Below are 26,882 nucleotides of genomic sequence, written 5' to 3'. Positions count from 1 at the left end.
AAACCATTTTACTACATTTTTTTGTAAAGTGCAGAAGTGTTGCAGACAAGAAGCAACAAAACCAGCCCCCACTCTGCCAAAACACCGGCAAAATGCACAGTGCCTTGTATGGTAGTTCGATCCTGAAGGCTTGGAGGACCATGATTCCCGATGTAGTAGCCTTGCTCTGTGCTTTCGAGGACTTCTCAAGTACCATCAGCATTTGATTTTGTCACAGTAGGGTGCAATATAATGACTGTGGGTGCCCCTAAAAAATTAATTATTGTCACCAATCAATGTACTCCTCTAACTGAGAAAGATGGTCATCTAATCAGAGTTTAAGGGCAAACATAAGTTGTAACAGAGACAAGTATGAGTGCTTGGACCATTGTACTGTTGTTTAATCTGTACACGTCCGATTTGAATTATGATATATGCCTGGATTGTCTTTTCCCTCCCTTTTCTTTCTTATATCTAGTCCTTTCTTAGTACATACTGTATACTATGTTGATTTTGGGCCTAAGAGTTTGGAGAATGGCATACTCTGTTACAAAAGTGGTGAATATTTCTTCTTTCTTCTGTTATGTTTTATACAGGTACCCCGATATAGGCTCAGGTAGTAACTAAACCTTTCACCTATATTTCACCCTGCCATTACACTACATAAAGGTTCTTAGTACTGACCTTTTACCTAGTAACAGTGCTGCGAAAACTAGCCTTATTCATTATGCATGAGGATGCTTGGAATCTCAGCAGGACTACCATCTCCTGCACAGTAACTATGTATAAAGGTCACTCGTTCTGTCATCCTATTCTGACATGACACAGCAAGGTAGACCCCTGATGGTACTAATTTGGATACATAAACACCTTATCTTTGAGGAGGCAGATAGAGGAGGAAAAGGACTTCCATGCTGACACACTGAATCAAGTCGCTGAGGTTCCTGCACACAAATACTCCAGCTCACAGTGGTCTGACATCCTTCGCGGGGTGTACCTCTTGAGACCAAGATAGGGTCCCACAGTCCTTCACTTCAGGTAAGGAAGTTGGCTCTACACCTACATACATGCTAGGTTCACAGGGATACATCTAGTTAGGATTGCATCTTAGGAGTACGCAGTTTATTGTCATGTATTTTTATACCTGCCAGTATTCATTGTTTTAGCACTATGGTAGGAATCTACCATCCTTTTACTCTATTGGTGCTTACAATCATTTATAACTGTTTCTGTCTTATGGTTGTTTCATCACACCTATTTTTCATTAGAATGAAGCTGGTTCAATAAATGCTTATTGAAAAACGTTCCCACCGTTTGTTCTGTGTCTTCCTCTGAGACAAAGTGAGCACGAGTGACTGAGCGAAAAGTACTGCACTGTTTCCACGAATCTGAGAAATCAGGGTTTTCCTGTTCGATAGTTACCAGAAACTATTCACTCCATGATAAGAGTGTTGCATAGGGGCACTGTGAGCTAGCAGGACTACAGACTAACCTATCCTGTGGGGGTATCTGGAATCTAAACGCACAGATCCTATAGAGATTTATAGGAACTACATGACACTTCTTATAAGTCCATTAAAGTCAATGGCACTTGTGATACTTGGGACAGGATATCTATCAGGTTTTGACAAATTGTGTTCCGCCAAACTCTATATAAGACGCTTTGTTTTTTAAACAGCTCTCCTGTGGGACATCAGGATCTAAACATGTTTATTGCAGCTCTTTAAAAGTAACTCAGGTGGTGTGTTTTACAAAAGTAGAAACGTTGAGAGGTTCATCAATGGAGTCAATTTGCAGTCTGTTTCAAACTATAAATACCTCTGTCACTAAAACATGTGTTGCAGCAAAACAGAGTACTGACTTGCTGGTTTAATAAGTAATAGGCTGGATTGCAGGGAATCCTTTACCAAAGTTCAGGCCTGAAACGTTTCCCTACCCCACAATAAATATACATCAAGTCAAGTTGCATGTAATAAATTTCCATTGGTCAGTCTGAAAATCTGACTAGACTTTGCTATTTTATGGCTGGGCCCCTAATCATGTTAGCTCGCCTTCATGATTTGTTTAATCCAGGTCTTACACATAGCTCGGAGAGCCACTCCCCTGTAGCCAGAGGGTCTCCAGAATAATAGAGATCCTTTAACCGGCGACCATAGTGCTCTCCCACTTCTCCTTCCACCTCGTCTGCTACACCCCATCTGCTAAACTAACTTACTGACCATCAACAAACTGAAATTAGAGGAGGGCATTTTATTAGTTACAGCATTTGAAGGTCGTTAACGCATCTCTTTAATATCACTTTGAAAACAGATATCACTGTTTAATGGTCATCCAATTTGACTCCAAAGCCTTGATATTATTTTGTTGCCTTTGTAGGATTATTTTGCAAGTTGTTCAATGCATTACTATTGATGACTCGATTCACAAAGGTAAACTTAGACCTGAAGCCTAACTTTAGACCTGGGGCCTAAGTTTAGACCTAAAATCTAACTTTCGACCTTAAGTCTCATTTTAGACCTGATGTCTAACTTTAGTCCTGAAGTTCAAGTTTAAACCTGAAGTCTAGGTTTAGACTTCAGGCTAAAGTTAGACTTAATGTCTAAACTTAGACATCAGGTCTAAAGATAGACTTTGGGACTAATCTTAGGCTTCAGGTCAAGGCCAATAGAGGCCTGAATCGCCTAGAATATCTTTATCTCCAATATTATTGAGAAGGTTAACTTAAGATTAGTCCTTATATAACCTGATACATTTGCAAATTCTTGAATTGATGTAATTAAGGCGGCAATAGAGTTGAGGGCGTCCTCAGTGGAAAATAAGATATCATCAGCATATGCAGATATTTTTATAGTGTAATCACTGAACGTTACCCCTGATATTCCCCCATTTTTGATCAGTTGATGTAGAAAGGGCTCTAATGCTAAGAGAAAGAGAGGAGGCAAGAGGGGCAGCCTTGTCTAATTCCTTGTTTCAAAGAGAATGTGTTAGAGATAGTGCTCCCTGCTACAACTCTAGCGGTTGGGTTGTGGTAGAGTGCCATAATCATTTATGTCAAGGACTCACCCAGCTGCAGGCGATTCCCCGATCATCCCCGATACACTTAAACTCTTTGCTACGCTATCGAGATTGGGTGTGAACTGGGGGACACCATGTTTATTTGCCTTTACTCCTAAAACAGAGGCCCCCCGCCTGGTGGTGAATGGTGCACTGGTGGCCTGGAAACCGATTGTGTTTCGGTACTTGGGAGTCTGAATTGATCACACTGACGAGACCTCCTGGATGGTAATCTATCCAGAGCAATCACAGCTTTAAGATCCCAAGTAGAATTCTGGAAAACGCTTAATCTCTCTGTTGCAGGTAAGGTAGCCCTTATTAAAATGGTGATTTTACCCAGATTATTATATTATTATGCCAATCTTCCGATACACTTACCAGCGTCATTTTTTGGGCCGCTGGAAGGGATAAAGAGATACCTTATATGGAGCAACACATGCTGTAGGGTGGCGTTAGCTAAACGATACTTACCTCAAGCATGGGGTGGGTTAGCTCTACCCAACGTGGAACACTATTACTTGGCATCCCAAATATAATGGGGGGCGGAGCTACAGCTTGCTGTTACAGCAGAAAGTGGTCCCCTGTACGCGTTGGACAGACTCCTTTTTATCTTTCAACCTTGCACTAGGTCACTTACTTCACTTCCTCTCCTGCTGCAGATAGCCAGGTCCGGACTGGCTACCGGGCAGTTGTGTGTGCTGCAGTGCGGGGGGCTGATTTCGTTGATAGGGACCTGCGTGTGAAAAACGAAATTCGTTTTGCTTTTTTTATTTCAATGCGCACGCAGGTCCCCATCAACGAAATAAGCCCCCACCACTGAGAAATTAACCCCCAGCTCGGCAGCACACACAACTGCCCGGTAGCCAGTCCGGCCCTGCAGATAGCCCAGAAATGCTTCCGTAGGGCTTTATATCTTAATAGACAAGTCACACCATATGTGCCCACAGTCCCATTATTGGGAATGTCAAAAGAGGGGGGCTGAGTTACAGCGGCAGAACTCATGGACTGACATGACGCCGATATACACACACTGGGAGACCTATATACGGAGGTGCATTGCAGCCCTTCCTCTCTTTGGCTGACGAAGAGTGTGTTCATCCTGGACAATTCCTAAATCTTGCCTTTTGGATGGCCACAATGGGACGCCACTGGGGCAATGTTTCGCAAGAATTCCCGACACATCTCTTGATGCAGTATACACATGTGATGGGTACGGGATGGCACCTTATCAAATGGTTAGCAGAATTGATTCGCGAGCACACTTTGACTGACTTAACACCTCTGCATCATAGATGGGAGACAGATTTGACATGACCCTGTACATCCAAAGAATGGGCCGTATTGCTGGAGAGCCCCAGAAATATTCCTAGAAATGCATGATTCAGGTTGATTTGATTCTATATAGTTCATAGAGCATATTTATCCCCAGATAAAATCAACAGGTATTTTATTAGAGCGGATGCTTGTTGCCCACACTGCAAAGCGATAGACGCCAATTTGCTACGTATTCTGTGGTCATGCCCCAAGTTGCAAGAATACTGGCAGGGAGTGATACAATTGTTGACCACAAGCACAGACCGGGCTTTACCGACTACGTTGGAGGCTTGCATTGCAGGAATAGTTCCTAATAAGAAACACCAGGCCTCCTCTAGTTTTATAGACCTGGGTTTAGAAGTGGCCAAAAGACTTGTCACACTTCGATGGAAAGCCGAAGATACGCCACACCTTAAAGTCTGGACACAATCTGTGCTGAACTGGGCTAAGGCTGAAGCTGTCTCTTTGCTAAGGGAGGACAGACTTGGACTGCGCAGGTATCCCATTTCGATAGCCTGGAACACAATCCTGACGGTGCTTCAGGTAGCAATAACCCCAGATAACCCCCCAGACATTCCTAATACTAATTATTGTAGACTGCTCATGGGTCTTGAACAAGCACTATATATCATGTACACTGGCCCAACATGCAGTAATATGATATTAAAGTTAACACATCTAAATCTGGGAAAATGGAAACATTGTAGAAGGCATGGATCGCCACTCCCCATCTCAGTCTACCCTGTCCCCCCTCCTTTTCCTCATGATTTGTTGTTAAAGGTTTTATGATTACACATAATATAGTTGATCACCAACCCAGATGCTGTGGTATGGCTGATAGGAGTCATTAGAAATATACATGTGAAACAAATTTGTATGTGAAAAAGGCACCTGTAATCTTATTACATATCTTAATAGCAATAGACGACGATCGATGTGATTTACTTGTTGTATTAGACATAACTCATTTTATTGCACAGATTTGGATAGAACAGTCATCACATGTTTATAATTTGGTATAATGCCTTGAACAATGTGATTCCTGTAAATGCTATCTGGTTCAGCAAATATTATGTATGGTCATAATATGTATCACATATGTCAGAATTCAATAAAAAGATCAAAAACAAAAATCAAGGACTCACCCAGAGTAAATTTCTAAATGACCGAATTTAAGTAGTACCATTCAACTTTTTCAAAAGCTTTTTCTGCATCAAGCGTAATTGCTACAGTAGGTATAGGTGCCTTTCAAAATGTTGCTTTTTCTAGGATGTGACAAAGTGGTCGTGTCTAGTCCCTGGACAATCAGTTCTTCAGAAATCCAACCTGTGAGGGATGAATTAGTTTATTTATGTATTTTTGGAGCCTGAAGGAGAGTATCATGGCTGGGGTGCCTGTGACTTGTCCAGTGTTGGCAAAGTGGGTGTAGAGTTTTAGTAAAGGTTGGATAATTCTTGTGGAAAATGATTTAAAGACTTGTGCACTATACCCATCCAGGCTGGGAACCTTGCCTGTTTTGATTTTTTTTTATAGCACAGGCTATTTCTTCTTTTGTTATTGGACTATAAATCGTTTTCATTTCTTCCTCTGTTAGTTTGGGCAAGTTGGCCTTATCTAGATATACTTCATATTTCTTGTAATCTAGTGAAGTATTGTTTGTGTAACGGTTTTGGTAAAAATCTCTAAAGATATCTGCTATTTTATTGGGGTTAGTGTGGACAAGGCCGTTGTCATCCTTAATGGCATTTATGGAGTATCTTTCAAGTCTATATTTTAAGTATGATGCTAGAGTTGTACCCGCTTTGTTAGCTTCACGTACTCTAATGCTTTTTTGTTTATTCATCAACATACCTGCTCTTGGGCTTATAGTTGTATTGTATTCATATTTTTTCAAGACAATCTTATTTAATATAAGGTTATCTGTAGAGGAAATTTTGTGTTTTTCCAAATCTATCATTTGTTTCTATAATTCCAAGAGCTTACTGTTAGCTTCTTTGTTCATATTAGAACACATTTTAATAATCACACATTTTACTGTTGCTTTCAGGGCTTCCAATCTGGTGATGTCAGAGAAATTATTTTCCTTGTTTTCTTTGTGGAAGTTCTGTGTTGAGTCTTCAATGAAATTTTGAAATTTAAACTTTATTGTTTAGTTATTTAAAACCATAACAATTTGATGAATGTCACACACAAATATAAAATTTACAAATTTGTCGCTAAAAAATGTTACAATGTTAAAAAGTTCAAAGCATTAATTGTTCATATTGTTTTTATACGTTTCTCAAATGCCTGCAAGAACTTCACCAGCTTGCAGTGTATTCTTGGAGCAGTAGTATCCAGGCTTCCAATAATGGCTGATCTACATGTTCGTAGTTTCATGGACCGATAACTTTCCTTTAGGTGTGACCGTTCCTTGGATAGCATCTTACAGTGACAAATTATGTGTATTAGGTCCTCTTTAGGGCTACCACACAGTCGACAAGAAACGTCGTCAAGCAATTTCCAGGCAGGTTCATTTGCTCGTGTGGGAAAGTCACCAAGTCTCAACGCCATCAGCTTTTTCTTAATAAAAATAGAGTAAGTTGTTTCCAGGTATTTTGCAGCTGTCAATGTCTTATAGCCATTTATCACAGCCCATGAGTGCGAACGATGGGAGAACATTTCTTTGTCCAAGATTACCGAATGAAGTTTGGCCACTTTATTTAGGGTCTGTTTTAGGACAACAAATGACAGATTATTATCCCATAGGGTTTTTGAGCAGGTTGTCTCCAAAGCTTGCATGAGAAATTGATTTGCTTTGGAATTCTTTTGGGAATTAAACTCTTGCCATAGGTAGGTATTCAGATTGTTATTACTTGCTTTTTGCTTGATCTGATACCAAACCTTAATATAAGAGTATTGTCTCCCCGGTATTTCGTTTTTTAGTCCAAATTCAAGTCCTAATTGCGCTGGTGATGTCGTGCGTGGGAGACGTAATACTTTTTTGTATATTTTAGTTGTCAGGATGTTTAGTAGGTCGGCATCCTTTCCATGCATTGCAACACTTGCATAGGTCAGGGTTGGGAGGATTTTATTTGCCATTACGGTTAGAAGGGGTTTAAGTGATGGCCCTTCCAATTTTTTGCCAAGGTACTTAGTCCAAATATCAGAGCACCCGCTCTTTGTGTCAGATAGTTCTTCTGTTCTTTTAGGTTAAGTTTGTCATCTATATAAAATCCCAAATATTTGTAAACCGAGACTTTCCCTAGAGGTTTTCCTTTTAACCATATATCATGATGCAATCCACGGCGGTTAGTGATCAACATGGTTTTAGTTTTTGAAATGTTTAATGACAACTTGTTTGCCATCAAGAAGACCGATAGTTCCGTTACTAATCTGGTTAGCCCCACCTTTGTTAGGCTCAGAAGGACAATGTTGTCTGCATAAGCCAAGTGCGTGAGCTGTAAATCGCCAAGTTTTGGTGGGTGAGCATTGCAGTGGTTCAATTTTGCAGAGAGATCTGAGATAAAGAGGTTAAATAAGTGTGGCGCAAGAACACACCCCTGTTTGAGGCCGATGGTTGTGGGAACTTTTCTCGACAGTCGTGATCCATCACCAATTTTTACTTGCGACCAAGTATCAGAATAAAATAGCAGCAAACCCTTTAGGATACACTCAGGAATTGCCCATGATCTCAATTTGGCCCACAGCAGATTACGATCCACACTGTCGAAGGCCACCTGAAGATCTATAAAACACATGTTCAGATCCTGCTTTCTACTCATGCACTTCTCTGCAATCATAGTTATGGATAGGATATTTGCTGTTGTTCCGATCCCTTTCCTGAACCCCGTTTGATTTAGGGGAATCAGTTCTTTCTCACTAGACCATGCGACCAAATCATCCAAGAGTAGAGAAGCAAAATATTTTGCCTCGATGTCCTGCAACGCTATCAAACCATAGTTGTTTGCTAAGGATCTGTCCCAACCTTTATAAATCGGCGTAAATATTGATCCTTTCCAACTCTCTTGTACTTGGTTCATGTTCTGTACGTCTGAGAACAGTTCCACCAGGCAAGGTCCCCAGAATTCCGGAGCATATTTGTACGCCGCTTGTGGGATGCCATTCGGGCCTGGCGCCCCACTTGTTTTTCCTTTTTTTGATTCTTTTAATTATTTCTTCCGCCGTATATGGATTATTCTTAGGGGTCGAGCTTATTGAATCGCTATGGTCTCTAAACAACGATTTACCCCCTTTTTCTTCTACATAACACAGTCTTCAATGATTTGACATTATTTTTGTGATTTCGTCATTGAACCTCTATTGTGTTTGTTTTGTGTCTTCTTGAGGGGTCAGTGATGGACATAGTGATATATAAGTAATCTGATAACACTCTTGCTGAATTGTTTTGTGGCCAACCTTTCTAATGAAGTGTCCCAAAATTAACAAGTAGTCTATTCAAAAGTATTAATTGTGTGGGAATGACCAAAAGGTATAATTCCCTTTCATCTGGATTTTGCATTCTCCAAGTGTTGATAAGATTGTATCTAGAGCATAGGTTTTTTTTAGAGCTTAATGGCTTTTGTTAGGGTACAATGTAAATTGTGAGTTTCTGCCTAATGTAGAGTCCCTTGGTAGATCGACGTCTCCTGCAAAGATGGTCGTGGTAGAGTCTGGGATCCTTTTAAGTGGAATAGAAAGCTCATTCGAGAAGGATGGGTCATCCGCCCAGGGCGCACATCATCACAATTAACTCATTATTGTTTTTGGAGAGTTTTGGGATGATCCAGCTCCGTTGCTTTTGAAATATTTGAAACATGTCAATGTTTGATTTCTTAGTGATCAAGGTTAGGACACCATTTGTTTACCAACTGCAGAGAAGCATGCTATGACACAAAACGGATTATTTATGAGTGATATGTTGTGTGTGGAATCAGGGGAGAACTCCTTTCAGGACAAGAACCATCACTCACCTGAAGGTGACATGCTTCATGATTGGGTTTCCTCCTCACACCTGGATTGCAAGGTCCATGGTGTGGGCTACAACTCCCCTGCCGGAAGGAGCTGAGGTGTTTTAAGGAAGATCGATATTATAAGGTCAGTGAGGGACATAGTGCAAAAAGGAGTGGTGAATAAAACTATCTCTAGGGGCTGAATCAATTTTATTCAGTGGTCCACTGGGATAGGGTAAAAAGATCAAATATACCTCTATAGGTGGTCAACATGTTTCTGCCCATATTCAACCCTAATGGGGTTCAGGGGCATTGATCAGGACCTGGAAAAATAGTCAGGTCCTGTGATAACAAATAAAAACAATAGTGGCCACCAAGGTATGAGAGCAGCCAGGATAGCAAGGACCCGTGTTTATTCTGAGTCCACCGGGGGAAGAATAATGTCCACTCTCAAACCACTGGGTACGTCTGTTACCGCCCAACTCCTTAGTTGGAGAACCCAATGATGAAGCATGTCACATTCGGGTGAGTCAGGGTTCTTGAACTGAAAGGATTTGTTTTTTTCCTTTCTTATTGACCATGCGTACATTCTGTGAGCTTCAGGATGATTAGGGATTAGTAAACCATTGGTCGGGCCCCTTCTGTTACATCCCCTGTGTGGATATAATGTGTGTGGAATCAACCTCGGTTCCCTGAAGTAGGATAATATCTCCCCGAAGGTTATATTGGTAGCCAATGATTTTCCTTTTTGATCCCTTTTGCATTTAGTGAGAATATCTTTATATTCTGTTTAGGATTTGTCATGAGTCAGGGCATGGGATTGTATGGATTTGTTACGGGCCTAGTGGGTTTACTGATAATATTGAAATGAAGTATCTATGCAAGCTGTCAAAAGTGAAAGTCATTGTGTTTCATATATAGCATGACAGAATAACAGGAATTGGTGGCATAACAGAGAGAGATGCAATTCCAAAGATTACTCCCTATGTTGTGGAGTTGTGTCCAGAATGAAGTGTTGTTAAGCCCAACTTGGTATGAATTGTTCACTTGCATGCAGCTTTTCCTTCCCTTGATAGTGTTTGCAAATAATATTGATGAGGAAAAAAAAGAAAAAAATGTAAATCATTATCAAATAAAATACCATTTTCAAACAGTCCATCCCAGGCATTAAACCCCTCACCCCCATGCATACAACAGGAAGGGCGAAAGGAGAAAACCCTCCTCCAAGGAAAAGGTAATTCAAGAACAAAACAATAGATAGTACATACACTTTTTTTCAAAATAGGTGTACATTTCACCACTCATAAGGATAAGGGAAAACTTATGGTTTATGTAACCTTAAAATATACCTGTTTTCCATATAATGTGTCACACCTGAAAAGAAGTGTTGAGAATGTTAACTGGTAGAACCTTCTTAACCATAGTACTAAGGGTCGTTGGACCATCAGACCAAGATATATGCATTTAAAGTAGAAAAAGGATTTGAAAATCATCGAAATAGCAATTGTACATTCACCCATTGTTTTGAGATAGTATTGTATTTCACATTCACAATTGTAGTGTTCTCATACCTTATTTCTGTTGCCGTTAACAGGCTTGTTGTAGGCAGACTCAATAACACTATATAGCGAGAGTACTTACAAATGCAGTGCGCATGTTAGGTACACGGTACAAAAAACTTTGCAGGACATGATGGTATGGTTTATCAGATTAAACACAACATCACTTGCCTCAGCAAGTTTGTAGTGTACATCATCGAATGCCAATGCGGCAAAAAATATGTGGGGAGTACCATTAGAGCTCTTAAAGAGAGGGTAGCTGAACACATGAGAGCTATACAAAAGAGGGACCCCAGATACCCAGTAGCCCTTCATGTGGCAGAATGTCAACCCAATGAGGATGACATCAAAGTACGTGTTTTTGGGATCGATCTAATTCCCCTCAACATCAGGGGGGGCAATCGTGAACTGATGCTCAGGCGTAGGGAGGCCACTTGGATCATGCGCTTACGCAGCGTAGAACATGAGCTTAACTATGATTCTGAGCTCCAATATTTTCTTGGAGATTAATAATGTACCGGGGGATCCTTGGTGCACACAGATTGACATACTGCGCAAACACTAGGAGCCCTAAAATGAGGAAAACAAATGACAACACATTGGATTTCCTCTCTTTAGGGATCAAATGTATTCTACTTCCATGTATGTGTTTTTAAGACAAACCTTGTATATTGTACCATTTAACAAGGGTAAATGTTTTTAGATTATTGCTAATGTTTTTTTGATTATCAAGAGTGACAGTACAAACATTGTCTACTATTTCGTAATCCTTACTGTCTATTTACATATCCTAAGTCCTGGTTTCGCATTCTTGCATTTAAAGACTTTAATTATTTTAAGTGTATATGGACAGGATGTGCCTCACTACTGTCGTTCACCTTTGTTCACAATTAATCTCTGCACCTTTTACTCTTTTGCACAATACATCTAAGTAATCCGGCCACACCCAGGCCTTGCCCTGCATGTCTCAACGTCACCCTTTTATGTTGAATTTTTCGTTTCAATGGACATGGGGTTTTTTGATCGCTGTGTTACCTATCAGCGCTGAAAATCTTTCCCCATATTGGAACAATAACCATTGAAGTAATATGAGTAGTCAGCGGGAATCTCTTTATTTTATTTTACTTACATGTTAGTAGTTTACTTTCACTCCTTCTCCGTTGTTTCTAAATGTGGCGACTAACTACAGACAAGGACGGCTATTTATATGTAAATAGACATAAACGTCCTCCTTTCGCCATAAGCTTCCCCATTCAATAATGGCGCTGTAACTATCCAATTGCGGAAGTACGTCTTCTATCTCGATCTTTCTCTATATAATCCCTCCTCTCCCGGGGTCACGTGTCCGTACACGAGAGACGACCGCCGGGAACCAACAGAGGAGGGATTGCCTGCAGCGGGTAAGCGTTATGTTTCCCCACCGCTATCTAACACACCGCATACCCGCGCTTTACAGTTTAAGCGTCGGGTATGCGATGCTCTATACGCTTGTCCCTGGAAACGTTTCTTATTGGAGATGTTATATTTACCTTTAGCACACCACTGCGGAGGACACGCACCCGTTTCCTCTTTCTGGCGCCACAAAGAATCCCCTCCCGGCTTTCCGCCTTATACCATAGCAACTAGCAGGTAACCCTTCACAATTTTGAAAATAATATTTATTCTTGAATAGCTTTTTGGGCAAACGCTGTTTTGAATCCTTATGAACTAGCTGACTTGCTCGAAGTAATCAATTAGCACTTTGTAATGTTTACTCATAATTCCCTCATCCCCTTTTGTTTATACATAGTGCTATTCCTTCATATGAAAATTACCAGTGGGATAAGACATTTATTATCCTCACACTGCAACTGAATATTGTGTTACACAGCATCGGCTGTTGCATAAACTCACAGAAAACCCATTGGTAAGGGATTATTTGTTTTTTCTTCGTTGCCCAAAACTCGAATTAGTTCTGCAAACATTTCCTTCCTTTGCAAGCCTCCTTATGAGTCCCCTTTTTCTTTCTTCCTTATTTTACCCTCACTGTATTTTAGCTCGATACAGAGCTTTCAGAGGTCTAGACTTACTCCATCCACATATTAGAATTGGAGTGGAAGGTAATGTCTATTATCCTTTGAATAATAGTTTTTGCATGTTTTGTGCTCTCTGGATCTTGAACACGTATAGGCACCTGTATTACCGCCACACCAAGAAGCCACTCACATACCTCCTTACGTATTTTATTAAATAGAATGTTTCTGACATTTCACGTTTCACTCACCATCACTATGAACACCCTCTAAATTTTTAGGACCACTGTGTACGAGTGACACATGACCACACATGGGTCTTTTAACTCCATTTCACTCACTACGTGCACATTAGCACCATAGACCAATCACTTGCTCAACTATGCAAGTATTTTCACTATATTTCACCAACCATGTGCGATATCCACGCACGCCACAAACTGCATGTCGGTTGCACAAGTGTCACCATATGCAGTATATAGCTGAACATGTTTAGTTAACAAGTGCATACATTATTTTGTATTACCAGCCCTGAAGAGTCGTGTGACTCAACCGCACACGACGAAACACGTGTCGGCGTCTGTATTATTCTCAAGTCTGGAGAAAATTAAACATCTTGCTGTGACAAGAAGACTTACATCAAAGAACCTGCTTCTGCGCTTCCTTTTTAACTTTGGTCATTGTACCTTGTTTGGATGAACACAAATGTAGTTGCGAGAGCTTAGCTATGTATAGCGCATGTTAGGATACTTGCTCAGGAGTATCATTAGTCACCGAAGTAAGGGTGATGAAAACATCAGGGTCTTGGAGGTTACGAGCCTTTGGAGAGTGTTGTAAGATGAGAGTGAAGGCAAAAGACGCAGGAAGACATTTTCATCTTGTAGAGTGTGTTAGAAGTTAGTCTTTGGCGAGAAGAGTTCAGTTAAGAGTTAGTGTTTGTGCCCTGAAAATGTGCCTTGTGCAAAGAAGTGTCCTTCTCTGATTCAGCATTTTCATTCAAGAATTCTGTGAGGGTATGACGATCTTTAAAGATATGCGAAATGCTCGCTATTGTCATGTGGTATTTGGCAGGACCTGCACCTGCAAAAGAAAATTGGCAGTTTATTGCTTTCAACCAGGCACGCAGAGCAAGGAAACCCTTCCTAGTCTCAAATGTGGATTTAGAACAGTCTTGTGCGAATAAAACGTTGTTGCTTTTCCTTTGTATATAGTCATGTTTCTTCATAAAGGATTTTTCCACATGTTGATAGCTGAGTATCTTGCAAACAATTGGACGCCGATGAGTCTGGTTAGAGGGTTTCCATGTTGGTACACTATGTGCTCTGTAGAATTCAAGCCTTTTTCCAAATATTATTTTTATTTATTTGTTGTCCTCATTTTTCATCAGAGAGGCCAGGAAACGCCGAGGCTGTATTGAAAGTCCCACACTATCTACGGGAGAGTCGAAAGAGCCCAAGGACCATGTGCTCCCCACAATGTTGGAATCCTAGACCTCAGACGCAGATTAGTTTGAAAAATAGAAGCTCTATACATGACCACCGAGCCAACTCCCTTTCAACTTTTGTTCCGTTGATGTTTAATTATTGGACATCCGCATTACAAACAGAAAGGTGGTTAGGGTTTCCTACTAGAAGAGCGGGATTTATGCTAATCATCCCAAATGTCCCAAAATGTTGTTCCTACACCAAAGGGACTGGGGAGAGTCCACTTTAGACATATCTCTCTTTGTGCAAGCACGATTATTACATAGATAAGAGATTTTTGTGTCTTGAAAGGACTCAAGGGATTCACCCCCACATTGACAGCCCCAGAAATGACCAGTATCAGGCTTACCTTGATCTCTTGACTCATTATGTCTGACAGCACCTAACCCACTTTTTGCCAGAAGATCTTGATCAAGAGACACTGCCAGAACATACCGACATGGTCATCCTTTTCCTCATTGCACTTGGGGCACTACCTTGCCTCCTGGCTTCCCACCTCTGACAGCTTCCTTGGCGTCCAGTAAGCCTTATGCACAGTAAACAAATGATTTTTCCTGAAAGGCGCAGATTTAATAGATGACCAAAGAAAAGGCACCAATACTTGCCACAGGATTTCCACGTCCAGATTTGTCAGGTCTCTCTTCCAAATCTCCGCAGGCAGGGTGAACTCTTCCTTTCCATCCTGACCTAACATCCAATACCACTCACAGACTTCATTAAGCTGGAGCTATTTTTTTGTATCTTATCCTCCTTACAGTGGTTGCCTTTTCCGTTTTTGCTTGCCCCTTTGCTTTAAGTATTACCAACAGCTCGCAAATTGGTAATACTTAAATTTCGACCGGTTGCCCTCCGTGATTTCTACCAAAGACTCCTACTGGACTAGTCGATTGTCTTCTATAATTTGACCCCACTTATGTATCCCAATTCTTTTTTTAATATTATGTCTGTATTTTGATGTATTGTTTCAGCAGGAACAGAATACAGGACCCAGCCAGGTCTTCTTCTCCTTCTGGAATGTCGAAGATACAAAGGTTCCCCCGTCTGTTTCTGTTTTCTAGAGCAGCTAGTTCTCTGGATATAAACGTGGTGTTGTGGTGTTGAGAGCCAAGATAGCTTTTCTGCCTTTGGTTTTGGAGTCTTCCAGGTTACCAATTCTGCGTTTAGTTTCAGCTATTCTGATGTTGATTTGCTTGATGTACGTGCAGATAGCTCAGATTTCATTCTGCATTGTGTCTGTGTTGTCTTTTGCAGACTTTGGAAGGTCATGGACATCTGCCAGTTTCTTGAGGATCATTTCCAGTGAGGAGTAAATGTCATTTTTATTTTTGTCTTGGGATTCGGGGTCTGGCAGGTCCACAGTGACTCATCAATCTCGTTGTAGATTTTTTCTGCCATATTATGTAGGAGTGGTGCACTGATGGATCGGTGCACTGATGGATCTTGGGTATCTTGGTATAGAAGTATGGAGAAATTGTTCTGAAGTTTGAGTCATTAGGAAGCAAATTGAAGATGACGGGTCCGTGAGTATTTTATCCCTATTTGGGTGTGAGCGCTGAAGAGGGGATGGACCCCCAGCTAAACTATTGCACCGTATTGTGGATGTGAGTAGAAGTAGGAAGTCACCAACAATGGAAAAGTACTATTGTTTGCTTTTAGGAGCTTGTTGGAATTGGGCTAACCTGATGTATCTGTACTAAATAGGTTGATAGAACAGGAGGTCACATTTGGGCGTTTACCACCAAACTGGTAAGATAGGACAGTTAGTCTCTCAATAGGCTTAGCTCTCTTAATAGGTGTAGTTGTCCGGGTCCCATTCACAGTGTGCTCTATAGAGGGTTCCTTGAAGAGAGTGATAGTCAGATAGACACTCTAAAGGGCTGTTAACCTTCAGTCTACTAGCACTTATGGGGAGTAAAGTTTCTGGATTGAACAATAAATTAGCAACAATCAGAGAGAATAGATCTTGGGGTTGTTGGTCCCAGTGGGGTCTGAGTGATCAGTGTGCTTCTTAATATTAGGTCAATGCAGAGTCAACAGACTCAAAGCAGATGAATATCCTATGTGTGGTATATAGAGTCCGGTGAACGTATAGGAAATCTAGAATACTGTCAACAATATTCTCATCAATTTCTCAACGTCTATTAGATCAGGGCCGGTGAATTTTCAAGCGTGCTGAACAAGGTATTAGATTTTACCTGTTATGGGTATTACCTGCTTTAGCGTGCCACCAATCAGTCCTATGCCTGCCTTCTGCAAGTTCTCAGTAGACGGCAACTTTGTTGCAGTGCTAGGTAGATTATGGGCAACTTGAAGTGCTGGGTAGATTATGGACAAGCCCTAGATAGATTATGGACAGGATGCAGCGCTGGATAGTTTTTAGACACATTACTCCCGCTGTGATACTGGGCGCCGCAGCTGATGACTAAAGCTAGACCGAGCATCTGTTTGTAGAGGCTCAGAGCGTGGATCTCGGGGGAGCCGTGGAACCGCATCGTATTGATTTGAATGACGTGTTACAGCTTGATATGCAGTGGTGAGCACTATTAATTGCTAAGCGCTTAGTAGAAGAATGCCAGAGGTTTAGTAGATTTAGTGACCCATTCAGTATTGCAGTAGGCGGACGAGCTTGCCATTTTAGTTGCAAGACCAATGAGGTTGGGAGACCTCAGCACGGGTGAAAGTTAGCAGTTATTTATTGCTAAACGCATGCTGTGCATTTTAAGTACCCCTATATGTTTTGACACAGCTATAGTTAGGTAGTGATCTAGGTGCACTGAAGTGGTACCAGTCACGCGTATCTTGCTTCCCCTCATACGTGATTACGGAGCCACCATTTTGTTTACTTAAGTAGCTGCCTGGGTCTTGCAGCTGTAGATTTCAATCAGGTAGGTTCCTGCATATGTGAATTTATTTATGATAGGTACACTAGCAGGGCTAGGTACTTCTTACTTGCTTATGTTTCTGATGGAGTCAACGGCTTAGATGAGGGACATTCTGGTGGTCCTTTGGCCTTGATGAGAGATGCGCAGAGTCATTAAAGCCCGGATGGAGGCCGCCATCAGAATCATTGGACTGAAGTTTTGAGCAGTGGCTAAAGGTACCTCGGGTGCGTATCATCAAGATGCTCCCATTTCAGCCACCATTGCTCTAAAATTGCACTGTGTAGGCAGGGTTTTAGTGTATAATCATTTCCCTGGAGCTGACCTACTGAATAGAAACAATCATGAGAGGGGAGAGTGCAACCCTCCCCTTTCCCCTCCCCCAAAGCAAGTAGCATTCCCAAAATCAATTTGGGAGATAACCAGAGTTTGGACAAGGTGGTGAAAGTTAATTGGTGTAAAGAAAGGTTGAGCTTTTTTAGGTAGAATGTTGATCTAGTTGCTGTCACTCTATGGTTGATGTTACGTCATTAGTAGGGGGAGATCGGTCCAGATGCCTGGTGGTTTTACTGTAAGAGATATGACAAGGGTGAAATCATATGATTTGAGCTTCTTTAGACATTGTGCATTAAATTTGTGATTGTGTTGTTTTTGTACGTGAATAAATTCCATTTTCTCAGGAATGAGTCCAAGGTAATTTGTAGGCACAGGTGAAATTTCTGTTACGCCGTTGTAATATTGTGTGATTTCCACCTAATTTGAATTTTGCATGATATACTAAACTCTCGAAATATTGTAATTACTCCTGATAACATAATTAAAGACTGTTGATGCAAAAGTCCTTTCACAGTAGCACGGGACCAATCTATGTCACAAGAACGTGAGCGGCTGATGTTCACAGCATTTGTGTTTTTTGTGCTATTTTTTGTGCAAAATGCATTTTTGTATTTAAATTGGATACAAAAAAAGACTAATTTCGATATAGTGCTAAATGCTGGATTTCCATTTCGCATAATTGTGCATACTTTTTCTGAAATTGCGCATAATTAAGATGAGGCAAATTACGCAAACTTTGGGCTCCCTTAAAAATTTGTTGACATCCAGTCCTGCACTTTTTCACAACAGATTTTCAGGGTATAGACATCTTTTGGGAGCTTTGTTGCCAAGTAGACATGGGTGTCCCCGGTGCACTGGTACACCTCAACACCCATCTTCTCCAATAGGTCACTCAAAGTCTCCATATAAAAGCCAAATAGCATAGGTTTAAGAATAAAGAGACTCTGCAGGTGAAATTGATTACGTTGAAGCAGCTGGTTCTGTGTGCAGTTCGTCAGGGAGGCTGTAGATCAATTGAGGACTTTTCCACTGTAGCACATGTGGGTTTTGGCAGAATTTATCCTTTGGTGGTCAGTAGTGTTAAAGATTATAAGGTCATACATCAGGAAGAATTAGAAGGCATGCTCTCTCTTTGTTTAGACTGCTATGGATATTGTAAAATATTATTAAGGTACCGATTTCAGTGCTTCATCCCTTGTGGAAATCAGTGTATTATGACACTAAGAGATCATTATTGACAATATGGTTTGTTAGTTCAAATGCTACCTATTTTTCAATAGCTTGTCACAAATATAGGAGGTTATTAATAGGTCTGTTTGTTCTGATGTAAGGCTGTCATTGTACTCCAATAACTCTCTCTTTCTGTGTGTGTGGTTTTAGCTACTTATCATAATGAAGAGCTTTTCAAGCGTCCCTCACTGTAATTTACCAATTTGCTATTTCATTTAAATCATATTGATAAGGTCTGTTTCTCCTTAAGGTGTTCTCTTTTTTCTGTACAATGTTTCATGTCTCAGAATAGTTTTATTTGGCTATGAGATACTTTTTGCTTCCATTTGAGCTCTGAATGTTTTTCATCAATTCATGATTTTCCATATTCTATGATGCACAAATGTTTTAGGAATAGTACTGATCATTTTAATTGTCTTAATTAACAAAACACGCACTGCTGCTTTCATTGCAAACACGCTAAAATAAAAGCAGCTTTCAATTGTGGTCCAAAAAGTGTCATCCAACATTTCCAAGCATTTTACTAATTTCGCTGTTATTAAAATTAGCTTTTTCCACACAAACGAAAGCTTGGAACAAAATGAAAACCACTATCTATTAGAAACACATTTGCATACACATGTAAACACACATGTAAGCACACACAAATAAAAACACCATAACTCAGACAGCAGTGTCATTGGATTTTATAGATTTGAGATTGTATATTACTATTTTCAAAGTATTGAAAAAATATGGTGATAGATATATAACAAATGTGATTGAACTGAAGTCTTTTGCAGGCATTAAAAAGTGACTGTATTGGGTATTCTGATTTGTTATAGCTATATGAAGAGCTCATTAACCCACGAGACTGCTTCTTCTTTTGGTTGTTTCTGAATGTAACATTGATTAAAGTATAAAGAAACAAATATAGGGATCTTTGATTATGTCAAACTCTGATATTTATCCTGACTCACCTGGAAAACCTCTGTCTAGAGAAAATTCATATAAAGATGATTTAATATAATCATTACCAAGTGGACTTGGTTGACCTTAGTTTGCGTCAATGACACAGACAGTTAAAGGTATAGGCAAAACTGGGCATTTGCCCAGAGCCCCTCTCCATCCAAGAGTCATTCTGGGAAAATGAACTTTTTCTTTGTCTCACCTCTATTTCTGTTTGTCAACCTTTCTCCTTCTCTCTTCATACCTCTATCTCTTGCCCAGGTCATTTTAAGGGTTTTTGGGACCCTGAGCAAGGCATATTTCTTTTTACTTCTTATAAACATGTGTTATTTGTTTTAACTTATTGGCAATACAAACAGTTAAGATTTTCTTCCTTATGTCTCTTGTACGGTACATCTCAGCTGTTTTTGAGCTACTCTATTTCTGGAGTATTTTGGCATCATGCAGGCTTGAAATAGCAGAAAATGGGTAATACAATTCAAAGTTGTTGCACAGAGGGATTCCCAAAATATGTCTTGTCCAGGAACCCATAAATCCTTAAATTAACATTTGTCTAATTATTTTTGTACTTTTCTCATCAGGTGGTTTCATGGTTTTAACTGGGAGGGACTGAAAACAAGAAACCTTCCTTCACCTTTAAAAAGAGAGGTATAGTATTTTACTACTATTAGCAATCATGCTTAGCAGCTTCAAGCTTCAGTTATGGAATGTATCTAAAAAGTAACGTTTTGAATGGAACAGTTCTTTTTATAAGAAATCAAATGTAATGTTACAAACCTCATACTTTGGTAACAAACCTTTAAGTGTACAGACGTATTTAAGAGAAAATATTATCCATAACAGTACTTCTTACAAGTTGTGAGTCAATGTTTGCCTACATTTTTACATTATATAAAACGTATTTTGCAGCCCCACTGCCATATTGCAGATTTCATGGTTTGAAGTAGGGTAGCCATCTTGCTGGTGTGGTGATGGCTCTCAACTCCTCTTTGATAGCGTTTAGGCCGAGCTCAGTACTGTTTATAAATAATGTTTATGTTATGTTATAATTATATGTCATAATGTTTATATAAAGTTGTTGGTGTGGTTTGTGGATCTATTCTCTAGTATTGCAGCTGTAGCCTGCTCTACATTCTCTGCAGTGTTTACCAACAGTTTTTTATCAGTAGTTAAGAGAACCAATGTGTGGTATTGGGTTCTCCAGGCCTACATACTCCGCAGAATACCCACTACACCGTAAGAACTGTTGGCACGGAAACTAGAAAATGTAAAAGACAAGTTTATTAAGACCCCATGGGGTGGTGGTACATTCCTACAGCACCCTTCGGTAATGCAAGAAGTATCACCCCGAACATCGGTGCGAGTCCTTCTTTTATACAGTTTACAAACATAAAAAGGTAGGCGGTACATGGTTACAGAGTTTTAGGTACATATATGGTCATTTTTAGAACACAGCCAACTCATGGGAGGGGTTACAACACCACTGGTCAGTTTGGCGGAACATTCCTAAGGGATGACTGGTCATTTGGAACTGCGCATGTGCGGGCTTGACCGTTACTAAAAATAGCCTGTTGCTGGGCAAACTCAAGTGGTCAGTGACACGGACAAAGGACTAAAGGGCACGCTGACCACGAGGCAGCTTGTTCTCTAAAATGGCCACCGTAACATACAAAATGGTGGTTTCGAGTAAGGCCAAGATAAGGAAAATAACGTGTAGCAAAGCTTAACGCTAACCCAGTCATTGTCGAATTACGACAGACGACCCTTTTAGCGTTTAGCTGAAGCTACCTCATAATGAACATAATCAGGATATTCATCTTCTATATCGATGGACATAATCTGGGCCACCTCTTTATGAAGCATTAATTCATTTTGGGCAAAAGCTCGCCTAGATGGAATACAAGCTGATAGACACATAGAACATAATGCAGGGCCACATTGTATACACGAGCATAAGAAGAATAATATCCCAATTATTATACACAGGATCGTCAGTAGCTTCCAGCCCCATGTACTAAACATTGACCAAAACCACCCCGAAAAGGTCCATGTACCATTGTCCGGATGTATCTCAGCAGCAATTTTATGCAATTTGGATATGGCATCATATACAGATGGTGAATTGTCTGGCACATAAACACAGCAACTACTTCCGATAATTCGGCATGCCCCCCCTCGATCGGCTAGAACTACATCTAGAACCATCCGGTTCTGAAGCGTTACAATTCTAGATATTTGAAGTTCTTCAGTTATATTCCCCAATGCAAAAGCAGTATCATTAGCGACCGCTTCAACAACACAAGTTAATCGTCGTATCTTTCGACTGTTTAGAGCAGCTCCCACAAACGAAAACAAACCCAAATTAAAATCTACATATTGTTGCAGTGCAGTGTCGGTTTGATCAATATCTTCAAGGACTACAGCTCTTTTGACTCTGTTTAGTACAAAGTCGTGATACAAAACATAATCATTATGGTACATTGGTGGGGCAATGAATACAGGGGGCAGTACAAAAGAGATGTAGCATGTGCCTAACCATCCTAACGGGAGACGATGATAACCTTTATTGCCACATATGAAGTATGTATTTCGGGAGGCTACAAATGAAATGCCATTCGGACTGTCAAAGGTAAGTGTGGCGTTACATTCACTTCTGCCAACCGGGATTGTACCTTTATTACGTATACAGAGATCAGCCTTCGTATCTATGACATTAATAACATGAGAGTTGGGCATGTTAATGTTCCGTTGGTTACTGTAAATTCGTGGCGCAGATACATTATCGGGGCGGTACTCCTCCCATTCGAACCGAGTACCCTCAGCTTGTGGATAGCCGTCCCGATCATGGTAGCATATTTTATTTAAACGGAAAAGCAACCCCCCTTTTGTTGGCCAGCGCAAAGTGAACAGGAGAGTATACCAAGCATTGCAAGACCCGTTGTGGGAAAACGGGAGTGGGATGAGCGGTGTGCCTCCTTTCTTTTGGTGTCCAGGCAACATCCCACATACCCAACAGTTAGAAGTGTTCGTCATATTGTGGGTGTGATGCAATATTTGAATGAAGCTATTGTTCAAGTACGTCTGTCGGTGCCTTTCTTCATGATATGGTAAGGTGAAATGAAAATGTTCAGATGGAGCCGGGGTAGTCGGCAGCAAATGTTCTCGCACAGGTACCACAAGTTCTACTACCCAGGCTATCACAGCTATTACCACAATCGTCAACACAAATAATACAGCACCAAGGATTCTTTTGTCTCGTGCTGCAGAAGACGCCATAGTTCAAAAGTTCACAATGTCTCAAAATGTACAGCTAAAAAAATAAAAATATGAGTGCTGAGCTCCGAGGTAGCCGTTGTTTTCTTCTCCGGGGTCAAGACGGGTGTCGCTACTCTTGGCAGAACTGACCCCCCCCCCCCTTGAGATTCCCGGCTTCCGTTTCACAAACCCCAGAGCGGTAACTCAACCAGTCTCGCACCAAAAAGAAATCTTCTTCTTATCGTGGTCGCAGATTGTATCTCTGTCGTCCAGAAACAGTGTGGTCCGGGAAGGCTCCCTCCAATTCGGCCGACGTCACAGCTGGGCTCTTTTCCTCGTCCAAGATATCTCTGTAGTCAGATAGCACAGTAGGATTCACCAGGTCCGGAGAGACACGGCGGCAGTGAGTTGAATGCACCCACCGCTTCCTGTTGGTCACTCGTACAGCCGTTCAGGTTGCAAGCAGTACCTGCTCGGGGCCACGCCACCTCGGTTCCAAGCTGTTTGTTCTCTCGAAGGACTTGATCATCACGTAGTCCCCAGGACGAAGATTGTGAGCCTCTCCAATGGAGTTGTCAGGGAGCGCTTCTCGAACCTGTTGGTGAATAGAGAGTAAATCATTTGTTAATCGTGCCAAATAATCGTTCATCATTATACAAGGCACATCATGTAACAATCGAGGCTTAGGAACTCCCCATATATTCATCGGCCTTCCAAACACCACTTCATAAGGTGTGAGGCCAGTTCGAGAGTGGGGCACTGATCTAATAGAGAGTAACGCTAACGGCAAAGCATCCGGCCACTTCAAAGACGTGGATGCCACAATCTTAGCCAACTTTAGTTTCAAAGTAGCATTGTACCGTTCAACAAGGCCTGCCGACTGAGGGTGGAACACAGCATGGAACTTTTGCTGAAACCCCAATCCCTTCAACACATATTCCACAATTTTCCCAACAAAATGAGGACCATTATCGCTCCACAAAAATTTGCAAACGCCATATCGAGGGAAGTACTCTTTGAGCAAAACCTTAGCTGTTGTCAAAGCTGTATTATCCTTCGTGGGGAAGGCCTCAACCCATTTGCTAAAGGCACACACCACCACTAAAACATACTTAAGGTTATTGCAACGCTCAAGCTGAATGTAATCCATTTGTAGTACCTCGAATGGTGCAGAAGGTGGAACGAACCCTCCTTTCGGAGTATGCGTCCCTTTTGCAGGATTGTGCTGTAAACATATCAGACAGGTCTGCACTACTCTCTTGGCCGTGTTAGCAATCTCAGGATGCTCCCAAACTCGTGTTAGTAATCGAGTAATTGCAAGAGCTCCAACATGTGCCAACCCATGTGTCATCTGGACCATCGCTTGCAAGTAAGCTGCAGGCAATTTCCATCGTTCCATATCTTTACTCCTCCAACAACCCTCATCATCCAGCACCCCCTCTGCTGCCCATGTTGCAAGTTCTACTTCAGTCGTGATTTCTGGATGTCTAATATCTCTGCTCTAGCATCATGCCATCGCTCGGCTTGCGACTTCACTACATACATGGGGGAGTCATTTCGCGACATAGCCGTTTGTTTTGCTATACTATCTGCAAAGGCATTACCTTGTCCCACTTTGTCAGTGACCTTTTTATGTGCACTGCATTTAATTATCGCCACTTTCTTTGGACAAAGTAACGCGTTTAGGAGATCACGCACTAGCTCTCCGTGCATAATGTGTACTCCATGCGAAGTCAAAAACCCACGCTCTCTTCAGAGTAGGCCAAAGTCATGCGCTACTCGGAAGGCGTACCGGCTGTCTGTGTAGATGTTCACACATAAGCCAGCACTCAGTTCGCAAGCTCTTGTCAAAGCTATCAGCTCCGCTGCTTGGGCCGATTTCTGTGGTATTCGTGCTGTTTCTACCACCGTCTTAAGCGTCGTGATCGCATATGCTGCAGAAGTTGTGCCATCTGGCAGCCTCAAACACGATCCATCAACCCACAGTTCCCCATCCACATCTGGAAGTGGCATATCCTGTAAGTCGACACGACCCTTTGTTTGTTCTTCTGTCAGGAAAACACAATCATGGTGTTCTTCCTCCTGACCCTCAGCAACCGGATATGGCAATAAAGTGGCAGGGTTCAGGGTAGCGCATCTTTTCAGTGTGATATGTGGCGCCAGAAGTGTGAGCTCATATCCTGTTAAACGTGCGCTCGTAAGATACTGTGTTTTCGTTTGATTTAACAGGGCATCTACTGCATGGGGAACTAGCACCAACAGTTTGTGCGAAAAAACTATTCCCTCACTCTGCCGTATAGCTACTGCTGTTGCTGCAACCGCTCGGAAACACCCAGGTAACCCTCGCGCTACAGGATCAAGAATGGCTGAGAAATACGCACATGGCCTCTGCTTATCCCCGTGTGTCTGCACTAACACTGATAACGCGCACCCATCTTTCTCGTGCATGTACAACGTGAAAATCTTTGTGTAATCTGGTGTACCTAACACGGGTGCAGAGCAAAGGGCCTGTCTCAATTGGTCAAAAGCGTTTTGACATTCATCTGTCCATTCAAGGGGCATTGGTGTAGTTTTGGACAATAACGCTAACAAAGGTTTGATAATGTGTGAAAACCCCATTATCCACTGTCTACAAAAGGACGTTAGTCCTATGAAGGCGCGTACATCTCTCTGAGTGCGGGGGACTGGTGTATCTAAAATCGCTTGAATTCGATCAGATGTTAATGCACGCCCCTCCTTAGACAAAAGATGACCGAGGTAGGTCACCTTTGGTCTACAGTATTGTAGCTTTTTCTTAGAAACTTTATGATTATTCTGAGCCAAAAAGGAAAGCAAGGCGAGTGTACTTTCCACACATTGTGCATAGGTATCTGCAGCCAACAGGAGGTCATCAACATATTGGATAAGGGCTACTCCAGATTGCAATTCAAATAAATCGAGCTGTCTTTTTAAAGCCTGGCTATAAATGCTAGGACTTTCTGTATAACCTTGAGGAACACGACAAAATCTATACGATTTATTATTTAACGTGAAACCAAATAGGTATCTGCTGTCAGGGTGAATGGGAATGGAAAAGAACGCATTTTTAAGGTCAATAACAGAAAAGGTCGTTGCAGTGGGGGGGACCAAAGTAAGCAATGTTGTGATGTCAGACACCACTGGATACTGGGGAATGACAATTTTGTTAATTTCTCTCAAATCAATAATAAACCGATAGACTTTGTCGTCAGTGTCTTTCTTAAGGATCGGAAGAATAGGGCTGTTACAAACATTGTAAGGAACTTCCTCCACTACTCCTGCAATAATCAAATCCTGAACGATATGCGTCAGGGCAATTTCACCTTCTCTAGATATCTTATACTGCGGTACACGTGGCAAAGATACTCCCTCCTTAACAGTAATTTGAATAGGCGGGATGAGCATCTGCCCCACATCCGTATCTGATGTCGCCCATAACGTGTGTGGGAGAGAGGCTAATGCTTCAATTTCCTTCATTGTACAAAATCTGCCTGAATCTGGGTAATTGTCATTCAAAATAACCCGCACTCCTTCAGGAGTGCAGCGTATCGTTGCTCGAAAATATTTGAGCAAATCAATGCCCATAATATTGTCTGGAGTGTGGGGTGACAACAAAAATGGACAAAAACTAAAAAATTTGTCAATACAAAATGCAAGAGGTTGTGATAATGGGCTTGGAGAGGGTGTGCCATCGAACCCTATACATGTTATCGTTTCGCCAGACAGGGGAGCCCTTGGAACCAAGTTTTTAGACAAAGCACTACGAGTAGCTCCTGTGTCAACTAAAAACTGATCAGTAGAACCCCAAATGCCCGCTGATACATATGGGCCTCTTTGATCTACTGGCACTTCAACCGATTCCACACCCCATCCTACGCAATCC

At 41.4% G+C, this 26,882-nt stretch overlaps 1 protein-coding gene across 2 annotated transcripts in view; it reads left to right on the top strand.

Moving 5' to 3' along the window:
- Positions 1-26,882, top strand: part of PRKG2 (protein kinase cGMP-dependent 2) — an 898,053-nt gene that overhangs the window by 867,358 nt on the left and 3,813 nt on the right. For both annotated transcript variants that reach the window (XM_086963161.1, XM_086963160.1), the window contains exon 18: positions 20,308-20,374. In XM_086963161.1, coding sequence (XP_086819287.1) covers positions 20,308-20,374 — 67 coding nt within the window. The remainder of the gene's footprint in view (positions 1-20,307; positions 20,375-26,882) is intronic.

Source organism: Lissotriton vulgaris, chromosome 3_1 (genome assembly GCF_964263255.1).
Source record: "Lissotriton vulgaris chromosome 3_1, aLisVul1.2, whole genome shotgun sequence".
Taxonomy (NCBI): domain Eukaryota; kingdom Metazoa; phylum Chordata; class Amphibia; order Caudata; family Salamandridae; genus Lissotriton; species Lissotriton vulgaris.
The sequence above is the reverse complement of the archived record's forward strand: the minus strand, read 5'-3'. Positions and strand labels throughout refer to the sequence as shown.